The sequence below is a fragment of the Equus asinus genome, chromosome 27 (assembly GCF_041296235.1).
Source record: "Equus asinus isolate D_3611 breed Donkey chromosome 27, EquAss-T2T_v2, whole genome shotgun sequence".
Classification (NCBI taxonomy): Eukaryota; Metazoa; Chordata; class Mammalia; order Perissodactyla; family Equidae; genus Equus; species Equus asinus.
Window position 1 is genome coordinate 19,571,401 of NC_091816.1, and position 22,942 is coordinate 19,594,342.

Here is a 22,942-nt window from a genome sequence, read left to right on the forward strand (position 1 = left end):
TGAAATCTATTTGGAGTCAACAGGATATTAATAAAATACTTGCCTTCTGTGGACTCCATTTCAGAGCAGTGAGTGTAACTAAAAATTTATGTTTTTATATAATTTATATCCTTTCAATTAACAGCACACTGCTAAATGAATATCTTCCTTCAAAGTAGGCAACGCAGAAGGCTATATGTGTACTCTGGTGAAGCTGGCATTGCTCAGATTATTTTTGGAAACCCTCCTTCCAGAATGACACAGACTCTACCCTACTCCCAGCTTACAGGTGCATGCCTGTACATACACACTCATGCACACACACCTGTTGAAATTGTTTATAGCCTCATTTGGCTTTGAATCCAAAACTCTTACTATCTAGCTTGAAAACCAAACATTTTTTGCCTAGTTGAAGTCAAACAATTTCTGAAGTGGGTGGCAAAGACCATTCTTATCTCCCCAGATGTGTTTTCTTATCCTCCACAGAAATGGAACCACAATGTTTACATGGTTACCCATAAGACTGTATTTTCTTGCCTGCTCTGAGCAGTTCTGACCAATGGAATGTGAGCAGAAGAGTCACGTGGCAGTTTCGGGAGCCTTCCTCAAAAAGCTGTGAGCACATGATTAGCAACTCGTCCACCTGCTGCCGTGGGGAGGTGACAGCTGGTACAAATCATCTCTTACACCACGCAACGAGGGCCAAACCCTCAGGACAGCAGAGTGGAAAGGTTTGAGGAGCTCGGGTCCCTGAGGGCTGAGTGATGTGGAACCAGATACCAGACCTGGGCTGCCCACTTTTGGAGTTTTATGTGAGAGAAAATAAAGTTCTATCCTGTTTAACCCATTGTTCCCTAGGGTCTCTGTTAGTTGCAGATACACCTAATTCTAGCTGTTACAAATAATATTTTTAAAAAGTGAAACCCACTCTCCACAAACAAAGATTTCTTATACCGAGGATACTCAATTAAGTGAGCCATTAAAAAAAAAAAAGAGAGAAGAAGGTGCCATGGATTTGGGGGCCTTTTCCAAAAGAGGCATTCCAAAGGATCTCCAACACTGAACGAGCAGAGCCTCCCAAGGCGACCACTTAGAAGAGGACAGCACTCACTCGGACGACCAAGTTGAGGTATTTTCTGAATCTATCACATCACTTCTATTGTCAAATAAACATGGAAGATCAACTTCCCCATGAGATAGGGTTTAAGCACAGCTGTGTTGTGTCATACCACACACAGCCACAACCACATACCCTTAAGAAGAATTCAAACACACACACACAGCAGAAGGCTGCTAGAAAATGCCTGTTGATGATAAAACAAGACCAGCAAGCCTAAAACAAAAGCATGCCTGGAGACTTACGTGGTTATCTTTATAGTAGTAAGAAAGGGCAGGAAATCGCCGTCTGCTCCGGAATTTGGAACTCCCCACTATGATGTGTGCGGTGGCCGATTTGGGAACATACAGTTCAGTAGGGTAAGAATCACAAACCTGTCACAGAAAATATAAGGGGATTTTGAGGCAGTCTAGTAATGCTTTGTGAACTGTCACAAGAAATTCTGTTCACTTACGGGCTGCACATTTCAGTTTTCTTAACCAAGTTACAGAGAAGCCAATTTTGAGGAGACCAAACGCCACTTCAGAGAAATGAAGTGCTGCTGAATTTATGAAATCAGTCAAGGAGAACAAGATACTCTTTAGCATCCCATCCTTGTGCACTGGCCCTTCTCCCTAAGGGCTCTTCATGTGAGGCAAGACAGTGACAAATGAGCATTTCTTTCATCGAAAAGGGAGAAATTGCAATTCTGCATCCTGGCAGCTGAGAAAACTTGAGCTGCCTGTTTTGATTAAAAAGTAGCCTGACACTGGGAGACTATTTCCTAAAATGCAAGAAATGCTCAGGTCACCTTACTGTCCCCAGGACACAGTGGGTGTGCTCCTGCCTCTGGCCAGCAGTCGAGCTGATGCCCTCCTGGAAATTTCACCCCTTGATCTTCCCAAATCTCAGCCACTCTCCAAGGGCCAACCCACCCGTCTCCTTCAGGAAGCCTCTCCCTGAGCTTCCAGCTCATATAGACTTCTAGATCTGACTTCCCCACACAATGTAACAGCTTTATGTGTCGGTTTTATAAGTGGTAGAAATGTTTTACTCTCCCTGTGCATCCCTGGCCATGATTCCCACAGTGCAAACACTGGCGCCTTGGAATGACCTTGCGAGTTAGTCAGAAATCAGCAGTTGAAAATCTGGCTCTGATGTGCCAACTTCATGACCTTCGGGAAGTCAAACTACACTGAGCACTATGGTTTGCTGATCTCTAAAACTGATATGAAACAGAAGTAATATCCCCTGGGGTTGATATAAGGATAAAATAACACCCATGACAAAGCACTTCATAAACCACTCAGTCTGACAGAAACGTTCACGGCGGCGACAGTAATGGTAGCTGATTTGTTGCTGGACACATATTTCACTTTGACATCAGCCAATCAATCTTTTGCAATGTGAAGACTGTTTAGATGGCAGTTCCCTGGGCTTCGCCAAAGAAACCGTTTATTTCCTGGAAGTCAAGCCTCTTCTTGGGCATTTCAGGAGGAGGCCTCAAGGAAAGTGTAGCAACAGGGGAAACGCTCCATCTGCGTGTCCTCCGCCCACCTCTGCCCACCCTTACCACTCTGGAAAGATGGGACTGAAGATCACAAAAACCCACCACAAGTGAGAGCCAAGCCACCAAAGCTCATATAAACTGTCCTGTGATGATGCCCTCCCTCGCCTGCCTCCATTGTCAGTTACCAGACTGATGAACAACATGGAGCAGGAGACAAAAGGGCCACAAGAGTGATGTTCCCAAGTGCAAAGTGTAATTTCAGCATTTCACCAAAGACATTTTGGGAATAATTACCAAAGATTTCAATGTGGGCTTTAGCACTGACACTCTGGAGGAAAATCCCATACCAAAAACAGATGACCCAACCTACTTGCACCCAGAGACCTTTTACTGGAATTACTGCCACAGGACACTGCACTTCCACCCCCGCGCAAATCTGGCGTCTGAACCTCTCCCAGTCAGTCAGCTAGAACATTTCTACACAGACCACACCTGCTTGTCTGAGGTTCAAGAGACATGCAGTCACTGCACCAGACTTACAACATTTTCTTAAAATAACAGTTTTCAAAAGGAAATGGGCAGGTTTTCAGTAAGTTGGGGATTACCTACGTTCTTCCTTATAACAACACTAAGGAATTGCAAACTTGTTTATCTTTAAGTGAAATAAGAATAAAAACATAATGGGTGAGAATACTCAACACGTCTATTCCATATGGCCTTCCTGAAGAGCAAAGAGGTGACCTAGGAACTCTGGAGCTCCTGCCAGGTCCTCTTCTCACCTCCAAAGGCCAAAGAATGCCCAGCTTGTCCAAGGTCATGCCCCTTACTTGCACCATATCTGGTTTGGGACCAAGAGAGAAAGTCAACACCAAGAGCCCACTCTCCCCGATATTCTTGGCCCCAACCTACTCAAGGTCTTCACTCAGTGTCTTCTTTCTTCACTAGGAAGACAGGGAAGACTCTCCTGCCCTCAAAGATTACCGGGCTCTCCCTCTCCACAGAGTAGGAAAAGGCAGACCTTTACGGTTGGCATGTGCAAGAACCAAGAGCTAAGCAACCTAAGCCCAGTCAACAGTAGTCAGGCTTGCATCAGCCGTCAGGGCCTCCCCTCTGGGAACACACGACCACCTGTTCAGGGACTCCTGCTTTCCCCAGAGCACAGGCTCTAGGGGAAAAGACTCCAAAGGTCAGTGCTTAAATATGGGGCATTCTGATAGGCACTTGCATGGGAAGCTCGAAAAGAAGCTAAAAAACCTTTGGAAAAAAGTCAGACTCACAGTGCCAGCTAACTCGGGTTTCAAGCTACAACTTCTTAAGCAAGCTGGAAAAAAGTAAATGCATCCTGCTTTCCTGAAAGCAGACAGCACGTTCAAGTGAAATCAAAATAATCCTGCATAGCACTGACCGCTGTCATTTTTGCAACAAGCTGACACAGTTATAGTAAAAATTCTGGCAATTAATGACACACAGCACAATGCAATTTATGCCACTGAAACTACTCAATGAGCTTCCTAAAATTTTGTCTGGTTTAGAAAATCACATAAGAAAATTCAGAGAGAATATGAAAAGTTTAGAAAAGCAGAAAATGCTTTTGCTTTGAATTTTCTTTCCATTGACTGTATTAGCCAATGAAAAGTAGATTAAGTTAAAATCATCTCTGCATATTTTTTTTTATTAGTAAGGAAATGATTTTCTTTGTTCTTCACTAAATAAATTAGCCTGCTTGGAGTGCCTGCATGTCTTGGTTTGGCCTCGCCAAGAGGAATCTTTTTTGGTAATTCTTTCACTCATTCAGCAAGTTTTTTTTTTTTAATTGAAATATATTTGACATATAACATTGTATAATTTAAGGTGTACAACATGTTGATTTGATACATCTTTATACTACAATATGATTGCTATTGTAGCAATAATTAGCACCTCCATCACATTATATAACAATCCTTTCTTTGTAGTGGTTAGAATCATTAAGTTCTAGTCTCTTAGCATGTTTGATAATTATTATACAATATTGTTGTCTATCAACATGTTTTTACGGAATACTTATTACGTATCAGCATTACGTTTGGTGCTCGGGCAGTAATGAGTAACAAAAGAGTTACTGGCCTCAAGGACTCCACATTCCCAGGAAAATTCATCTTTGTTGACCTGGTTATAACCTTCCAGTAAACGTATTTTACCACCGCAGGGTAGTATCTGAGATGCCATCCCAGGCATCTTAGCAGACTTCTATATTCATTGAGGACCACTCACTCATTTGAGCACTCTGGGGTGAGAGTTAGTTGTCAGGAACTAAGATATAGCGACCTAGACAACTTTCTTCTTAAACATTTAGGACCTAAATTTTATTTCAAGGAATTTATGACATAATGGGGAGAAGAAGGAGGTTTATTTCCATATAATAAATATAAAACATATATAATAAAATAATACATAACACACAAAATATAGCTGTAGAGAACTGAAATAAACCAGATTTTCAATTCCTGGTTTGGATTATACATTAAGTTTTATTCCAAGAGAAATAGATTAAAACTTTAACCTAGGAATGAATGTCAATTATTTTATTTAAAGAAAGACAATTTCAGGAGTTAGGTACAAAAGGAAATCTTAGCTTAAAGGATTAGACTACCACAGGCAAGTGTCTTATAAATGGACATAACAGTGATGATGATGATGACGATGATGATGATGCTGATGATAATTAACCTGGCCAAGACCACACGAATAGAAAATAGCAGAACTGGTCCTGGAACCTATGTTTTTGTACTCTATGCATAGTGTTATTTCCACCATGGACAGTAGCTTCCTCTCCATCAGAAGACACCACCAGCTCCACTCACCTCAAAGAATTTGTGAGAAGAAAGAAATAACTCTAGTAAAAGAAGGGAGGAAAAAGTAAATGTTTTCTCAAGTATGAGGTTGAAAGCGAAAGTAATGGATGAGGACATAACCTTCTCAATGGTTAGTCAGAAATTTTTTGAGAGAACCAACTTTTATAATATCTCTCAATTGGTAATAAATAAAGGTACCTCATCTTTCTCCCTATTTCAATGATGTTTGTCAAATCAGAAAATTCCCTAGGTTACCTTTTCTGTTTCAACACAATTTGTTGATTGTTAGTTTTGGTTTGCTGTGTTTTGCTTTTGAAAAGAAATGCTTGGTGATTCATGTTTTGCAGTCTCTACAACGTAGAACTTAAGTGACTAAATATGAGTCATGTTTGTGGTGCTAATTCTAGAAGGAAATCTTAACAAAAATGGGAAGAACCTGTGTTTCTAAGGAAATATTATTCCATAAGATGTGATTAGCCTCATTTTCTTCCTCACTCAAAGGTGTGTCATATTTTCAAAAATTTTTAAAAGGACATCCAATTTTCTTTACTAATCTCGGATTTTCCTTCCTTTCATTTCAAGGCTAAAAATTTATTGCAAATGTTGGCTTTAGCATGAGAAAAAAACTATCTGATTACATAAGCCAGATACTTTATAATGATCGAGAGAAAAAGACCCCAACTGTCTACTCATAGTGTAAGATTATGGTTGTCAGATTTAAGTATAGTTATGAAGAAAATTTCAGTATCATGAAAGTGTACATTCTACCTCAAATAATCTATAAATTAAGATATTCAGAAGAATGATGTGGAAGGACTTGACCTATAGGATATCAAGATTTATTATAAAGCTATAATAACCACAATTAGTAAAAATGTAACTACAGAAATTATGCAGTGTCAAACTGGTATAAAGATTCGCAAACAGAGTAGGACTTGTTGTCGTTGTTGTTAAACAGCATGCTAAAACATGAAACAAAATAAGAAAGACTGACAACTCAAAACTTCTGAGCATCAAAAAATACCTTAGGAACAGTATATAAATGTCTCCAGAGAGGAGATACTTGCAAAAACCATAAATGATAATAGATTATTATCCAGAATATATAAAGAAATTCTACAAATCAATAAGAAGACAAATAACCTTACAGAAAAAAAGGATCAAAAATATGAATAGACAATTCACAGAAGAGTCAATCTAAATCACCAATAAACACAAGCTCAAACTTGCTAGTGATGAGGGCAATGCAAATAAAACCACACTGAGATCCATTTCCTACCAACTGAATTGGCCTTTTATCAAATTTAACTTTTTGATTAGTTTATAAATTCACATGGTTATAAAAATGCAACAATACAAAAAAGGTGCATATCCTCATCCTTCTGTTTATTCTGTTCCCATCTACTCTCTAGGTTATCACTCTTGCAATTATTTCTTTTTGCAATTATATATACATATGAACATATATTCTTATTTTTCTCCCATTTTTTAGATAAAAGGAATGACACTATATTCATTGTACTGTGCCTTTCTTTTTTGTTGTTGTTGGGTTTTTTTGGTGAGGAAGATTATCCCTGAGCTAGCATTCGTGACAATCCTCCTCTATTTTGCATGTGGGACACAGCCACAGCATGGCTTGATGAGCAGCATGTGAGTCCACACTCAGTATCTGAACCCACAAACCCCGGGCCACCAGAGCAGAGCGAAGTTAACCACTACACCACCAGGCTGGCCTGGTGCATTGCTGTTTTGACCCTAACAATAAACTTCAGCAATATTTCCTTATCAGTACATGGAAATCTTCCACATTTTTTAATGCCACACACTAATTATATGGATAGACCACAATTATTTAACTGGAACTCTATTAAAGAAATTTGAATTTCTTCTAATATATGCTATTACGAACAATGCTTCAATAAATAACCTAGCACATCATTGTGTGTGTGTATGCTATTAACTCCTTAGAATAAATCCCCAGAAGTAAGGCTGCTGAGTCAATGAGTAGATATGACCCCCAAACACTGTCAATACCAACTGTTGGTACGTCTGTGGAGTAAAGAGAACTCTTCTATCTTGCTAGTAGATCTGTTAAGTCCATACAAACACTTTGGAAAAGAATTGGGCAATATCTAGTAAGGAAAAATCCAGATACTGTCTAACTTAGAAATTCTACTCTTAGGTAGAAACTCACAATATACTATAGGTCGTATATAAGCCAGTTAACAGCTTTTTTTGTGATGGTATAACAAAAAAGAGAGAGAGAGAGAGAAAAGAAAAAGAATAAATAATTGTTTTAAACTATGGCATATGTGTAAAATGGAATTTAATACAACTATGAAGAATGAATGAAGGAGAGCTATGGGCATCGACAGTCACTTCACTACTCTGTGTCTTGGACAGTCACTTCACTTTTCTGTGCCTGAGTTTTGCCATCTGTACAGCACGGATAATAACACACCTCCACCCAGGACTGCTAACACTTGTCAAGTTTTTAGAACATTGCCTGGCATTATATATATGTTTGTTAAATGAAATGAATCTTACAAATACAACGAGCGAAAAGTCAAGTTTCAGTGAACTATATTCAGCATGATACCAGTATAGAAAGTATAAAAAAAGACAAAAAATACTACTACACATTACTACTGACAAATGCAGAAATGTTATAAATAGAAGCAAGGGACCGATAATGCCAAATTGCAGTCAGTGACACTGGGGCAGGAGGTGATTCGGAGAGAACATTAGGGAGGTTCAACAGCATCCGCCACGTTTGTCCTTACACAGTACGTTGGCCCCTGCTGTTCATTATTCTTCAAAGTTTTGTGTGCGCCATAAGCGTGGAATAATAAATAACATTTTAAAAAGTGAAGAATAATCAATCGAAGAAAAACATGAGGATGCGTACTTCCAAAATTATTACAGGTAAATACAGGAAAAAACTATCCAGCTACAGCTACACGTGGAGGGAAAAAGATGACTAGCAAAATGCACAGTATCTAGAACAATAGCCAGATCCCAGTGACTGCAAAAAGAGATTTTCAGACTGAGTAAAAATCAAAATCTAGTCATACCTGATTTTAAAAAGACAAAACATTCCACTTGCACAACTCAAAGATAATGACTGTCGGATACTTTTTAAATAGACAAAGTATGAATATAGGAAGGTTGAAAATAATAGGATAAATAGAGCTCTATCAGACAAATGCTGACAAAAGAAACAGTAGAAATATAATCATACAAAATAGAATTCAAAGTGAAAGCATTCACAGGAAAAAGGGACATTTGAAGTTGACAAAAAAGAAAAATACACCAAGCAGATGTCCTAGACCATTATGTGCTAAGCAGCATAACTTCAAAATACATAATGCAAACGCTTTAGAAAAGTAAGGAGAAAACATTTAAGGAGCAATCACAATGGGAAATTTTTCACATACCTCTCAGAAATCAAGTGAGCAAAGGACCATAAATAACCTAACAGCTCAATTTAGATAGATATAGAATTTCAGTCAAGTAACAGAAAATACAAGCTTTTACTTCTCAAAACATTGATAAAAATTAATCAAATACTGTGTGTTTTATGAAGATATAAACTTTCAAAAGTTCCCTAAGGTTGGGGCCGTCCCCGTGGCCGAGTGGTTAAGTTCGCGCGCTCTGCTACGGCGGCCCAGGGTTTTTTCGGTTCGGATCCTGGGCGGAGACATGGCACCACTCATCAGGCCACGTTGAGGTGGTGTCCCACGTACTACAACTAGAAGGCCCCACAACTAAAATATACAACTATGTACCAGGGGATTTAGGGAGATAAAGCAGGAAAAAAAAAAAAAAAGATCAGCAACAGTTGTTAGCTCAGGTGCCAATCTTTAAAAAAAAAACAATTCCCTAAAGTTCTAATCCTACTGGTCACACACCAGACAAAGGAATAGAAATTAACAAACAAATACTGATCAAAAACAAAACCATCGGGGCAGGCCCCGTGGCTGAGTGGTTAAGTTCGAGTGCTCTCCTTTGGCGGCCGAGGGTTTCGCTGATTCGGATCCTGGGCGTGGACCTGGCACGGCTCATCAAGCCATGCTGAGGTGGCCTCCCACATAGCACAACCAGAGGCACTCACAGCTAGAATATACAGCTATGTACTGGGAGGCTTTGGGAAGAAGAAGAAGAAGAAGAAAAAAAAGATTGGCAACAGATGCTAGCTCAGGTGCCAATCGTTAAAAATAAATAAATAAACAATCAGGATTCAAAACGTGAGGCCAGAAATGGTCAATTAACAGGAGATAAGCTATAAACGGTCAATCGGCACATACAAAGCTACAAATCAAGAAATAAAAGCATGCAGATTAAGTCAGAATGAGAAATCACTTGTCCCACTCTCAAGTTGTCATTTTAAAATGTTAGAAAATGTTTATTGACAGGGAAACACACAATATGCTGTGTGAAGAAAAGCAGAACACAAGGCATATTTCATTTGATTTAATTTTTGTTATATACATTTGAAGCGTTCCTTTTCTTCTATACTTTCCAATTTTAAACAATGAAATGCATTATTTATATAAGAAAAGTTATTAAATGATGCAGATGAGAAAAAAACTGAAGGAAAGTTTTAAAAGCCAATAGGAGAGCATTAGGGCAACTGGACGGTGGCTGTTTCATCTTTTGTCTCTCTTTTGTAAACCCTCTGCAATGTTCTTACATTATTTTATTACTTAAAATACTTAAAAAATGAACAGGGAAACCAACACTGATTTGCAAGTCCAGCATTAGGGAGAGTAGGGGATGAATTCTGCCACTCCTGCTTCCCTTCCTCTCTATAATCCTTTCTGTAAGTGCAGACACATTTCTCCACATTCCTCTAGGGAAGCGTCTTGGTGACCTTGTGTACCAATCAAGAGTTCAGTGAGTACAGAGAGGAGCTGGTGCCAAACTGCCATCAGAGTCTCTGTGACTTCCCCTCTAATCACTCACTGTACTATAAAAAGACTCGATGGGAGAACGAGGTCCTGGCCGGCTCTCCCACCAACTGCCTGGCCGTGAGGTCCACTGCTGGGCCTCTCTGGGTTTCCATTTCCTCAACCATTAGGAGATGAGTGTGGAGGCCTTGTCCAAACTTTCTGATTCTAGGTAGGAAATATATCCAGCAAAATAACCAAGGGAGACTGGGAAACTCATACATTTGTATCTACAAAAAGCTATAAAGACTAAAGGAAATCAAACAGAAGTCATGGAAAGCTATGTAAAATCATGCTTTCGTGTGGATTAAGTATCTGGATTTTCCTAAACGGCTCCACTCACTCTGTAGTCTCTATTCACATCGCTGAGCTGCCAATAATCATCAGGGAGGCCCATTCGTTTGTATTCTTCACTGAGATCGATCAGCATCCAGCCTTGCTCTCTTTCTTCTTTATCCAGCTTGGGGTTGAATGAAAAGCAGTATAACTCCTCATATTTCACTGCAAGAAAGGGGAGAATAAAGCCAAATTAAGTTAGTCAAAACCAGAACTAAATCTCCCCCAAAGCATTCTGCCCAGGGTGGAGTACACCGGGGGCCAGACCAGTTCCTCACTCCTTGCTACATTCCAGGGAGCGCCCCGTCTCTGTGGGCAGCGTCACCCACCTCCTCCCAGCAACGACAAGACAACCTTGGGACAACCAGACTCAACTTTGCAAGAGCTTCTTTGCTTTCAGAAACAAGGCCTTCTCCATTTTGCGCCTTTTTTTTTTCGAGTTGCTTTTGAAAGTGAATATATTTTCCAGATCACATAAAGTATGGAGCTTAAAAATTAATGAAGAGTGTCTGTATTCATTAGACACCAAGAAATCAATTTGTTTATATATATCAAGCTTGGATTTGGGACAGCTTCTCAGAGGCAGACAGAGGCCCAGGCGACTGCCACATTTTGATGCTCATGGTATTAAAAAAGAAAGAACAAAACAGTTGAACAAGCTATGCAATATATTTAAATGTTTGCACTGAAAACACCTGAACTTTTAACAACTACATAAATGTCATAATTGTACTGCTCATACAATATTATAGGATTCATAAAAAAAAATCAATTCATAATGGATGGCACCCTGATCATGAGGGGCAAGTTGAAGAATGTATGATCAGCTGAAGAAGACTTCTTTCAATTCTGCCAGGATCTCTCTGTTTTTATGTATTGCCTTTTACGCTTGTGAGGCCAGGCCCAATAGCCCTCCCCAATAAGATCTAGGATTTGATTTTCTTGCTCTGGCCTTGCCATGTTGAAAGAAGCATCTAGGCCAGTGCTGTCCAACAGAAATATAACATAAGCCACATATGTCATTTAAAATGTCCTTGTAGTAACATTAAAAAACTAAAAAGAAACAGTGAAATTAATTTTAATAATATATTTTATTTAACCCAATAAATCCAAAATATTATCACTGCAACATTTATAGAATGTAAAACATTAATATTTTATATATTTTGTTTTGTACTGTCTTCAAAATTCCGTGTGTATCTCACACTTAGCACATCTTAGTTCAGACTAGCCACATTTCAAGCCCTCAATGGCCACTTGTGGCTAATGACTAGTGACAAGTGCAAATCTAAGCACTTCTGGTGACAATAAATCGTGACTGATACTCACTGAGCCCTTGTTTCATTCCAGATTCTGTTCTAATTAAATGTATTAACCCATCTAGTAGGCACCACGACAGGCCGCTTTTTACAGATGAGAAATCTGGGGCAAAGGGAAGTTGAGAAACACTCCCAGGGTCACACAGCTAGTTAACGAGGAGTAAGGATTTAAATTAGACAATCCAGCTGTACAGTGCATGCTCCTAATCCCCACATACACTGCTCCTCCAAGGCAGACCCTTCTCTCTTCTCCCCAGATGGACCATCTTTTCTTTCCTCGTTCCATCCCCCAATCTTCCTGTTTTTCTCCAATAGATTTCTTTCTCCTCATAGTTTTCTTAGGTCCTCTCATTTATTCCTTAACTGATAGTGGCATTCAGCATGGACAATGAAAGGCTCCTAAACATGTATATCTGCAGGCCCTGTGAAGGATCTCACCATCAGCAAAAGGCTGCAGGAACATAGGCAGCCTAAGATCAAAACTCGCTTTCAAGTTTGTTATGATTACTATTGAAATGACTCATTATCCACAAGGAAGACGAAAGATAAGGGGCATATGTTAAGTACCAGGCTTTCCTCATGAGACATGTACGTACTCTTTCTCGTAAAAAAGAAGCGAGAGGACTGTGGAGTATCAGTGAGATAAGCTAGGTTCTATTTCAGTCTCTCTGGATGTCATTTTTCTAAACCTTAAATTTTAGAAAACTAGCAATTCCAACAAATAAGAAATACACGCATACAGGTACATGCACAAACAAACACAGAGTAGACACTTTCAGTAAAAACTGTTTCTTGTAATCTTAGCTAATTGAGCTGACGGCATATAAAATTGAGATCCTGTTCTGGGAACAGCTGGCTTGACACTGACACATCTTTTCCATCTCTAAGTACCATTTTTATGACTCAGGCTTCTGATATCATAACGTTAACCGCAAATGCAATTTGTTTAAGATGCCAAAAGAATCTCTTGAGAAAGCCTCAGTTCCCTCCATGAAAGAAGTTCAGTTAATGACTATGGGGTAATAATGGAAGTTAAGCTGCTCTTATTAAATATTTACAAATAGGTTTAAAGGTAGAAGAAGAAATCCATTCTAGGACTACCGATGGTTTTCTGGGTATGGGCTCATGCTTTTTGTCATGGGGAAGAGGCCAGGAAACTGTATATAAGTTAAAGCAAGAACAATTTACAAAGACATTAAGAAGATCACTCTTGGATTGAGAGACATCAGAATAAGTTGCCACTGAAGTTATGAAATTTTTTTCTTTCAGTTATTTTTAGGGAAAAGAGTGATCAACCATCCCTCCATCCCAATTTACGTAAAATTCTACATGAGGACAGAGAAAGCCCCATATATGTCAGCCAAACTCAGTCCTGTTAATGTGGGCAAGCTTCTTACCCAGAGGCCAGCCCAGGAGAAGCCTTCAGCTGAGGGCTACCTACCCTGAGTAATCAAAAAGTACCATCCACACAGATGTGAATTTTACTCAATATTTCCCATTCACAATGTTCTGTTCCCCTCACTTCCATCTCCTCCAACATATATGGCAGAATTTTTAGTAATTGGCAGGGAGCTAAGTTAAAAACAACTACAACAGAAGCAGAGCTAGAAAAATCTCTAGTCTTTACAGAATCTGAACTGAGAGAAAATATGTGTCTGCTTTAGGAAGGTCAAATCCCTGATTTTTTACCCACTCTTAAAACAGACATGTTAAATACTCCACTGGCTTTCCACATCACAAAGTTTGAGCCATCACATCTGACATCTTCTGCTGTTGGTGACAGCAGGTTTCAACAGGAGGTACACTGAAGGCCTCAACCCAAGGGGCCCCATCACTCAGAGGGCACAACGGCTCCTCCAACAGCAATCAGATACTCAACATGCCTCTGGACTGGGGGAGTAAGCTGAATGTGCATCTCCAATTTTTAAAAATTTCAGAAAAAGTTAAGTGGAAGTCATTCTAGTATTTACTTTGTTTACATACTTAAATCATATAATTGCTAAACAAAGGTAGACTTGAAGGTTTTCCTATCTATTCAGAAAGAAAAATGACAATTTCTAAAATACTATGTTAAATTAAGAATGAGCAGCATTTCAGCTATGTTTCTAGGGAAAATAAATCAGTGTTTCAGGACTAAGTAGACAGCATAAGCTCAACTCGAGCCTAGAGATGCATGTCTTAACTTACTCTTTTATTTTAGCACTGTCGTTCCTCATGTGCTCCTCAACACAGGGAACACGTGTCAATGCAATCCATTCAATAGCTACTGCAACACCTCACCCTCAGATAGTCCCACTTCCTGCTTCCGGGAGAAGATTTATACCCTCAAATGGAAACTCTTTCAACTTGGAAACACCAAGTCTACCAATGGCCCTGTCTCTGCACCCAACCTCTGCTCCTCCCCTGCCATAAAAAAGGAAAGGGTGTTCATTCCACCAAATACGAGAGCTGTGGGTAAAACAAAGCAATTAGGGAAGAAAAAAAGATAACCTAGCTTGTTTCCCAGGTATCGGGCTAAAGCTTATGAAAACAGAATATTCAGGGGAAAACATATGGAAGAAACCTCTCTCATTATCAACTAACTGGGAGAAACAAAATGTAATTTAATATTAAAATCAAAAGTACTTTGAAAACTGAAAGGAAACTTGTAACAACCAATGTAAAACCTGAATACTACAATTATATCATTGATTGTTTCCCCTATGTCAATTAAAAAAGAAATGAAGGAAAAACAAAGATGAACTGGCATCAGCAGAATGTGAAGGGAGGGTACAGTCACCAGCAGGCATGAGAAGGACACAGAAACATGGGGTTATTTAGAACCAGAAGTAACGACTGAAAATAAAATTTGCTCCAAATGCTCTGCTAAATTCAGGAAACTTAAAATAAATGTAGTTGAAAACCATTTAAAGAAAGGTGAGAAGATAACACAGCTATTATTGGATTTTGCATATTTAAAATAAAAATCATGAGACCTTTCCTGTCTACTTTCAATAAACAACTGCTGAATTAAATATTAGGATTGTGGAAGCTAACACTTAGTGGAAAAGAGCTGCTGGACTCAGAGATTAATATCATCAATAAAAAGGAAATTACCATGGTAAAAATTGCCTAAGCACCAATGACTCAGACAAAGACAGTAAAAAGTTAAATTAAGCAAATAAGACTAGATCGATTATGAGATTTTTTGAATCATAAAAAAATAGCAGAAGAATTTAAGATGAAGTGAAAAAAGAAAATTGTAGTTTAGTAGAAATGGGAAAATAAACAAAAGACATGGTTTAAATGTTAAAGGGCCCACAAACACTACAGAGAGAAAGATAATTGATACAAAAATAAACAGCAGGAGGCAAATCAGAGGGAGGAGAAAGGAAAGAACATGGGAAAAATGGAAGCCCTCTGAGAAATAGGGGTGTTTCCATCAGAAAAATGTATATCCTTATTAGTACCTCGGATCTATGGAGTTAATTTATTTTCTCATTTGGGCCACATCTTTATTTTAATCTAAGTTATTTCCTTACTAAGAATTAAAGTGTTTGCTGAATTTGGCTATATAACTTTTTACTAAGATCTAAGACCAATTTCTTACCAATCTTACGTAATACAAAAGGCAAAGAAATAAAATCTTGCCAAATTTTCTAGTAATTTGATTTACTTTTATACCAGAAACCTTAATTCAGGAAAGAGAGAATCTTGAGAGCTTTGAAAATATCTCCTCCATAAGCCTTGACTTAAATGAACTTCCAAACATTTCTTCTTTTGTAAAAAAATTTTGTCCTCTGCAGAAACTTGTAGGTAACTGTGTCCATAGGAAGAGCTGAAAATACGTGATTTGTCTCGGCAACTAACCAGAATAACCAGAGAGCTATATTGTGCTACTAGAATTCAATTTATACCCCACATACCCACCCCCCGATATACCTAGAGGAGGGAGAAGGTGTCATCTGTAAAAGACCCTCGGGTGGTTCTAATAAGACACTCCTACCCCCAGCTGAGACCCCCTCCACCGTTCCCCACCTCCACTCACATCCAAACCCAGTTTCCAAGGTTATAAGCTGTAATATGACCTAATTTTAGCATTGCCTTTAACATTAAACTGTGAAACTGCTTGGGTTCTATTTCATCTTCCCACACTTGTTACATTACTATGTTTTATGTAAACTGTCATTTCTAATCCCAACGTTTCAAAATGCTGCTGGCTTTTTAAAATCTTCTAAGGTAATGGCTTTAATTCAATTAGTTAGTATAGTTTCCTTTTTTGGTTTCTGGCTACATCTAATACCTAACTTCCAAAACTCCATCTTTAAGAAAAAGTGTCTATTTGTAAAATTGGAGGAACAGAGTGATAGTGCTCTCTGGGGACCCTCTCAATGCAAGTCCTGGCGCTCGCTGTCACCAGGGGCCACAGCCCTCAGGGCCACTCTGATGTTCCAGGCACTCAGCCCTTTCCCAGCTCTCTGGGCTATTCCTAAATCCCATTAATCCGGTCAGAGCACATTTATTATCCAGTACGTCCATTAATCAGTGACACAGAAATTGCTGGCACACAACTCTCCTCACTTCTCTGCTGCATGCAACCTAATGTACATCTTCCCAGAACTTCTGTTCCGATTATAGTACACCCTCTGATGAAAAGTTCAACTGCCTTCCTGGCTAATAACTCTGCAGTTCTGTTCAACACGAAGATGAAAAGCCTCAACCAGATGCCTGGAAAGGGGAGCAAAGTAAAGACAAAATTATCAGATTTTAACAGCTCCCTGGTATCATTTGCACTAAATTTCAGCTCTTAGCTATCTGCAGACGCTAGAGCCATATAAGAAACTGAGGACTCAACCAAACGCCTTGAAAAGTTTATAATCAAACTTCTTGTCCTGAATCCAAAAGCATTTAGCAAAGTAACTATAAGCACATATCCTATTTCCCTTATTAATGACTTCTGTGTAACACTACCATGGATATTACCTCTATACAACTGACCTCTTTTCACTGTCTTCTCCCAAGAAACTTAGATGTGTATTTCTTTCAAGCAAAAGAACACAATTCATACAAGCCACACTGAGAGACTAGAAAACTATAAATCTGAAGACCCCAAGACAAGGGCTATAACAAGAGAGTAACTGAGCACAGATTTCTCAAATCAACCAAACATTCTTCCCATGATTCAGGATGTTTGGTTTAGGAGAATCAACATATCCATACTCTGAATATTCACTGATGCTAACAAAGGTCTAGTTGGACCAACCTTGGGAAATACGTATTACTATCAAAAAACAACAGAAACCAAACCTTAAAAGCCCCAAAAGGAGGAAAACTGCACTAGAAGTGTCTGATAACAATGTTTTCCACACAAAACATTTGTCAGTTTTGTCTTAGGCCTCAATCAAGGGGGCTCAATTACCACAGTATCAGAAGGTAAAATTTTAAGATGATTTCACACCAAAAGAAAAACACAGTAAGCCCCCATGAAATAAAGTGAATCCTGAGAATAATGAAAGAGGTCCATACAGTAAACATCTCAGGGAGAGACTCTAAAAGACAAAGAACTATATGATTCAGATGTCTTGGCGTTATCTGACGACAGGGACAACATATCATTCCTGAACCACTATAATTCTTAAGCACTATACGTATTTCTTGAACATGATTTGTGCATTTCTTAAGAGTGGGTCCATATTAAATGATGAGCTCCTCAGTCCTACCTGGCCTTGCAAGGCGTATCAGAGAGATGTACACATCGTGGCAATCTCTTTCCTGTGGGATGATGAGTTGCAACAGCTGAAAGTTCTTGCAGCGAATAAGCAGAGGGCACCCAGTAGCGGTTGTTGCCTGTTTTTCTATGGTGGAAATCTGACTGTGAAGGATCTACAACCAAAAGTTCGTGTGGAGAAGCGAAGCACAAATAACTCATAAATATGACAAGGAGTAACACAGATCTCTGAGCCACAGAGAAAGACAAGGAACACTCCCAACCTTCAGCTGGTTCAACAGCTGACTGAGAGGACGAGAACTGAGATGTTTTGGGGAAAAACCAACTGTCTAAATTTATAAATTTATTTTTCAATACCAAGCCTTCTGATATTCAGGCTAATTATTTGGAGCAAACTATTCAGCATATAATTTTGCACAAGTCCAGGTAAGGAAACATTTTGGTAGTCAAGTGTTAAATGCATTTAATAGCTAAAATTAAATAAGGTCAGGAGAAGTTAGTAAAATAAACCTTTGCCATGATCAAAAGTTAGAGATGGCTCCGCTGGGAGGTGCCACCATGCTCCTTAATTCCACATGGAATGCTCAAGTTCAATAGCAACTTGAGATTGTTGTTTTCTAAGCTGTTGGTGGTCAGGCAGGCTGCAGAAGACATTTATTTTAAGGAGAATCATGCTGAGGCGCATCTCTCTGGTGTTTAGGAGGGTTTCTGCTCGTCCTCAATGGCAGCACTTCATTCTTTAAATTCCTCTCCACTAAGTAGTACCTGCCACCTTCTGTTGAAAGCATAACTATGTCTACGGAATACAGAAAAGAGAAAATCTACAATTCAGGGATTCTGGTTCGGGTCATAGCATCACGGTTGGATGGCTATATAAAATAAGAACTATCTAATAGTCTCATTTAATAAAGTAGCCAAAATACCTCACGATGTGACTCTTCCTGAGTCTTTTTTATGTCTTTTTTAAATTATCAGCAAAGTAGAGACAACATAATAAAATGACTAAATGGCCTGTATTATGTGACAGGAAGCACTTGTATCTCTGGCTATTTCTAGGTCTATCTTTGAAGATATTCAAGTAATTAGCATTTCAAATGAATAAGCAGACCAAGTAGATTTGTCTCTGAACAGAGAAGGGCAAAGTTCCCATCCCGAAAACAGTCCTCGGAACACCCAAACAGCAGAAGCCCACCCACCTCACCCTGAGGATAAACAAAAGAAAGCAGGACCAAACTTTTCACTTCAAACAACGGAAAACACGTAAAGCCAAAAATAAGGAACACATACCCATGTTTCTTTTCTTGTGTCAGGTGCGTTTTCCACGAATATGACATGAGTAGCTGTCAAATATAAAGTCCCCAGGGCTGCTTTTTTAGAAGATATTCGATCCACCAAGCGCACGTTTTCGACCTAGAGAAATCAGTTTGACAGAGTCATAGTAAATCAAAAGAGCCATTCACAGAAATAACTAATAAGTAGGCAATCTCGTACTTATTCCAAAGTACAATTTTGAGAATTCTCCCAATAATAAAAACCAAAACTTACCCCCTTAAATTAATTCAGCCTCAGAGTACGATTCTGTATATCAAAAGATTAAAAACTCACCAACTACATAAATACAACCTTAAATGTACCACTAAAGATTTACAGGCCCTATTCTTTAAGAATACTCTTTCTTTGTTCTAAACAGGTCAGCATTTTTATTTCACTGTAATTATATAATTCTAATTTAAGGCAGGAAGTACATGCATCAAAGTTCTGAGTTTACACAGTAACTGTTTATGAACTACATTCTATTAAAAAGAAAATAACGGGGCTGGCCCCGTGGCCGAGTGGGTAAGTTCGAGCGCTCCACTTCGGCAGCCAGGGTTTCACGGGTTCGGATCCCAGGCGCGGTCATGGAACCACTCGTCAGGCCATGCTGAAGCAGCATCCCATATTGCACAGCTAGAGGCACTCAGAACTAGAATACACAACTATGTACTGGGGCGCTTTGGGGAGAAGAAGAAGAAGGAGAAGAAGAAAAAGAGATTGGCAACAGATGTTAGCTCGGTGCCAATCTTTAAAAAAAAAAAAGGAGGAAAGAAAATAATGTATTTTCCTATGTGTTTCCCAGTTGTAGAAATAGCCTCAAGACTGTTTGCTTCCATATAAACTAGTAGGATATACAAATACACATATTGAAACAAAAAACATCAAGATATTTCTGCACATTTACAAGGAAAAGCTACCAAATCAAGATGCTCATATCCATTTATAATAAAATCTCTGGAATAAATAGAATTCTCACCACTGAGCTAAAATTTGAGCTGTTAGAAGAGATTTCTGGAAATAATTTTTATCAAGCATATATCTCATATGCAAAGCAATTTCAAGGATATGCACATTGGGATCATTCCAATACGAACTGTAACGGAAATGAAAGAAGGTCTCCACAGGGCAAGTGAAAACTGAAGCAATGATGACTCGAATAAGGCAGAGCCACCTCAACCACCAGAAGAAAGTTCCTGTAATGACAACAGGGCTTAGCAATGCTACTTGCTACTGCCAAGGATCAACCGTCTACAGACAGACACCAGCTCCACCCACACCATGTCAAGACAGTTACTTGCTTCCACGAGGCAGCTTAGGGACTAGTGAATCCTATCCGCTCCACTCTTAAGTCTAATATAGAGGCTGTGGTCCTGATGTAGTTGGAGAGCACAAGGCTTCTCAACCCCTCCAGGGAACACCTAGAAGGATATCAGGCCCAATGAACACTCCTCAGGTCAACTCCAAGGGCAACAGCACTCAAGACATTCCACTGCCTCTCAGTCTCCTTGCAGCCCTCAGAATGAAACCAGCCTTCGGGGAGTAACATATGAGGCTCCCATCCCACTTCTTCCCAATTTCCAGGGTTCTAATGAAGGAAATAAAGAGTCAGGTATTCAAAATATATTTTTTTAGTCATATAATTTACTCTGGGGTGATCGCATAGTGCCTGAGGCCTTGTGAATGTCTATGTATATTAAAGATGTTCGTTCAACAACCATGTTCTTAACCGACTATGTTATAGTTCTAAAATCTATTTCTTTGGGGGTGCCCCGCAGCCGAGTGGTTAAGTTTGTGTGCTCCACTTCAGCAGCCTGGGGTTCACCAGTTCAGATCCTGGGCGTGGACCTACACACTGCTTATCAAGACATGCTGTGACAGCATCCCACATAGAAGACCTAAAATGACCTACAACTAGGATATACAACTATGTACTGGGGCTTTGTGGAGAAAAAAAAAAGAAGATTGGCAACAGATGTTAGCTCAGGGCCAATATTCCTCGCCAAAAAAAAAAAGTATTTCTTTTGCTACTGATATGCTCCACATTCTTTCATATGGTTATTCATGGTTGTGTCTCTTTTGTAAATGGTCTTCGTATCATTGGTTTACTTTCCTACTGGTACTCATTATTATATATTCATAAGAACTGCTTATATAGTAAGGACAGTAGCCTATGGCCTAATTTTTATTTGTGTGTTTTATAATTGCCTCTCTACCATGAAGTAAAGAGTAAAAATATATTACCATTATATTTCCTGTAATAATTTGTCTCTTCCTTTCCAGTATTTTTACCTTTTTTTCCACTTGTTTAATGACATTAACCAGAACCTTCAGAATAACAGTAACAGTGGTAACAGGAGTTGCTCTTGTGTTCTGTTTCATTTTTTTGTTTTTTAAATAACTTTATTGAGATATAATTCACATTCCATACAATTCAGCCGTTTATAAGTGTCCTATTGGTTTTTAGTATATTACTAAGAACTAAAGTGTACTATTAGTGTAGTAATGATTTTTAGTCTATTCAGAGCATTGTGTATTATCTCTATTGTGCAACCATTATCACAATTAATTTTAAAACTGTTATTACCCCAAAAAGAAACCCTGTACCCATTAGTAGTCACCCCTCATTTCTCCCCCAACCACCTCAGCACTAGGCAACCCTCAGTCTACTTTCTGTCTCTATGGATTTGCCTATTCTGGACATTTCATATAAATGGAACCATACAATATGTTGTACTTTGTGACTGTTTTCTTTCACTTAGCATCATGTTTTCAATCCAAGTTCACCCATTTATAGAATGTATCAGTACTTCATTTCTTTACATTGCTAAATAATATTGCATTAGATGGATATACCACATTTTTTTAATCCGTTTGTCAGTTGACATATTTGGGTTGTTTCCATTTTTTGGCTATTATGAATAATGCTGCTATGAACATTCTTGTACAAGTTTTTTGTGAAGACATACGTTTTCATTTCTCTTGGGTATACAAATACACTAGGAATGAAATTGCTGGGTCATATGGTAAGTCTTTGCTTAACCTTTTGAGAAACTCCCAGACTGTTTTCCCAAAGTGGCTGTACCATTTTAGATTCCCATTACCAATGTATGAGGGTTCCAATTTTTCCACATCTTTGCCAACACTTATTATAACCTCTCATTTTTATTTCAGCCACCCCAGTAGGTGTAAGATGGTATCTCAGTGTGATTTTGATTTGCATTTCCCTCATGGTTAATGAGGTTGAGGACTTTTTCGTGTGCACTCGTTTTTAACAGAAACACTTCCAATATTTCTCCATTGAGTTTGATGTTGATATTTTTTAATAACGCTGTGAAAGTGACCTATTCTTAGTTTACTAAAACTTCTGATTTTTGAAAATTAAGAACGAATATTATGCCTTTTTAATATATATTTGGATGAATATTTGCTTTTTTACTTTAGTCCTATGCTATCAATAATAGGAATAGATTTCTTAATATTTAAAGAAGTCTGATTCTTGGTATGTGACCAACTTGGAATTGGTGTATTGATGATTTAACATTCCTTATATTTTATCTGCTTTAATGGTTTGGTTTTGGTTTTTGTTTTCATTTTTGCTTTTTTGCACCTATGCTTTCAAGAGACATTGGCATGTACCAGCCTATTTGTGATCCTTTGATCAGGAGAATTCATCATGGTTATGACTGCATCAACTAATTTAGAAGATTTCAACATACAAATTATTTATTATTTGAAACAAATATAGGCACTTCTTTATACAGAAATAATTCTTTCAATTTCTTATATGGTTATGGTCCTGGTTCTGTTCAATCTTTCCATTTTCTACTAAATCTCATTTTGACACCTATTTTCTTTAAAAATTATCTTCTAATTGCTGGTTTTCAAATTCTTACAATCT

The 22,942-nt window shown here is 38.5% G+C and overlaps 1 protein-coding gene across 2 annotated transcripts in view; it reads right to left on the reverse strand.

Annotated features, from left to right (window-relative positions):
• Positions 1 to 22,942, reverse strand: part of MTMR7 (myotubularin related protein 7) — a 105,721-nt gene that overhangs the window by 44,861 nt on the left and 37,918 nt on the right. The window contains exons 2-5 of one of the 2 annotated variants that reach the window (XM_014836509.3): positions 19,018 to 19,140; positions 17,723 to 17,885; positions 10,712 to 10,869; positions 1,342 to 1,470 (exon numbers count right to left, since the gene is read on the reverse strand). In XM_014836509.3, the coding sequence (XP_014691995.3) occupies positions 1,342 to 1,470; positions 10,712 to 10,869; positions 17,723 to 17,885; positions 19,018 to 19,140 (573 nt within the window). The remainder of the gene's footprint in view (positions 1 to 1,341; positions 1,471 to 10,711; positions 10,870 to 17,722; positions 17,886 to 19,017; positions 19,141 to 22,942) is intronic. The other variant, XM_070499918.1, reaches the window with a different exon arrangement.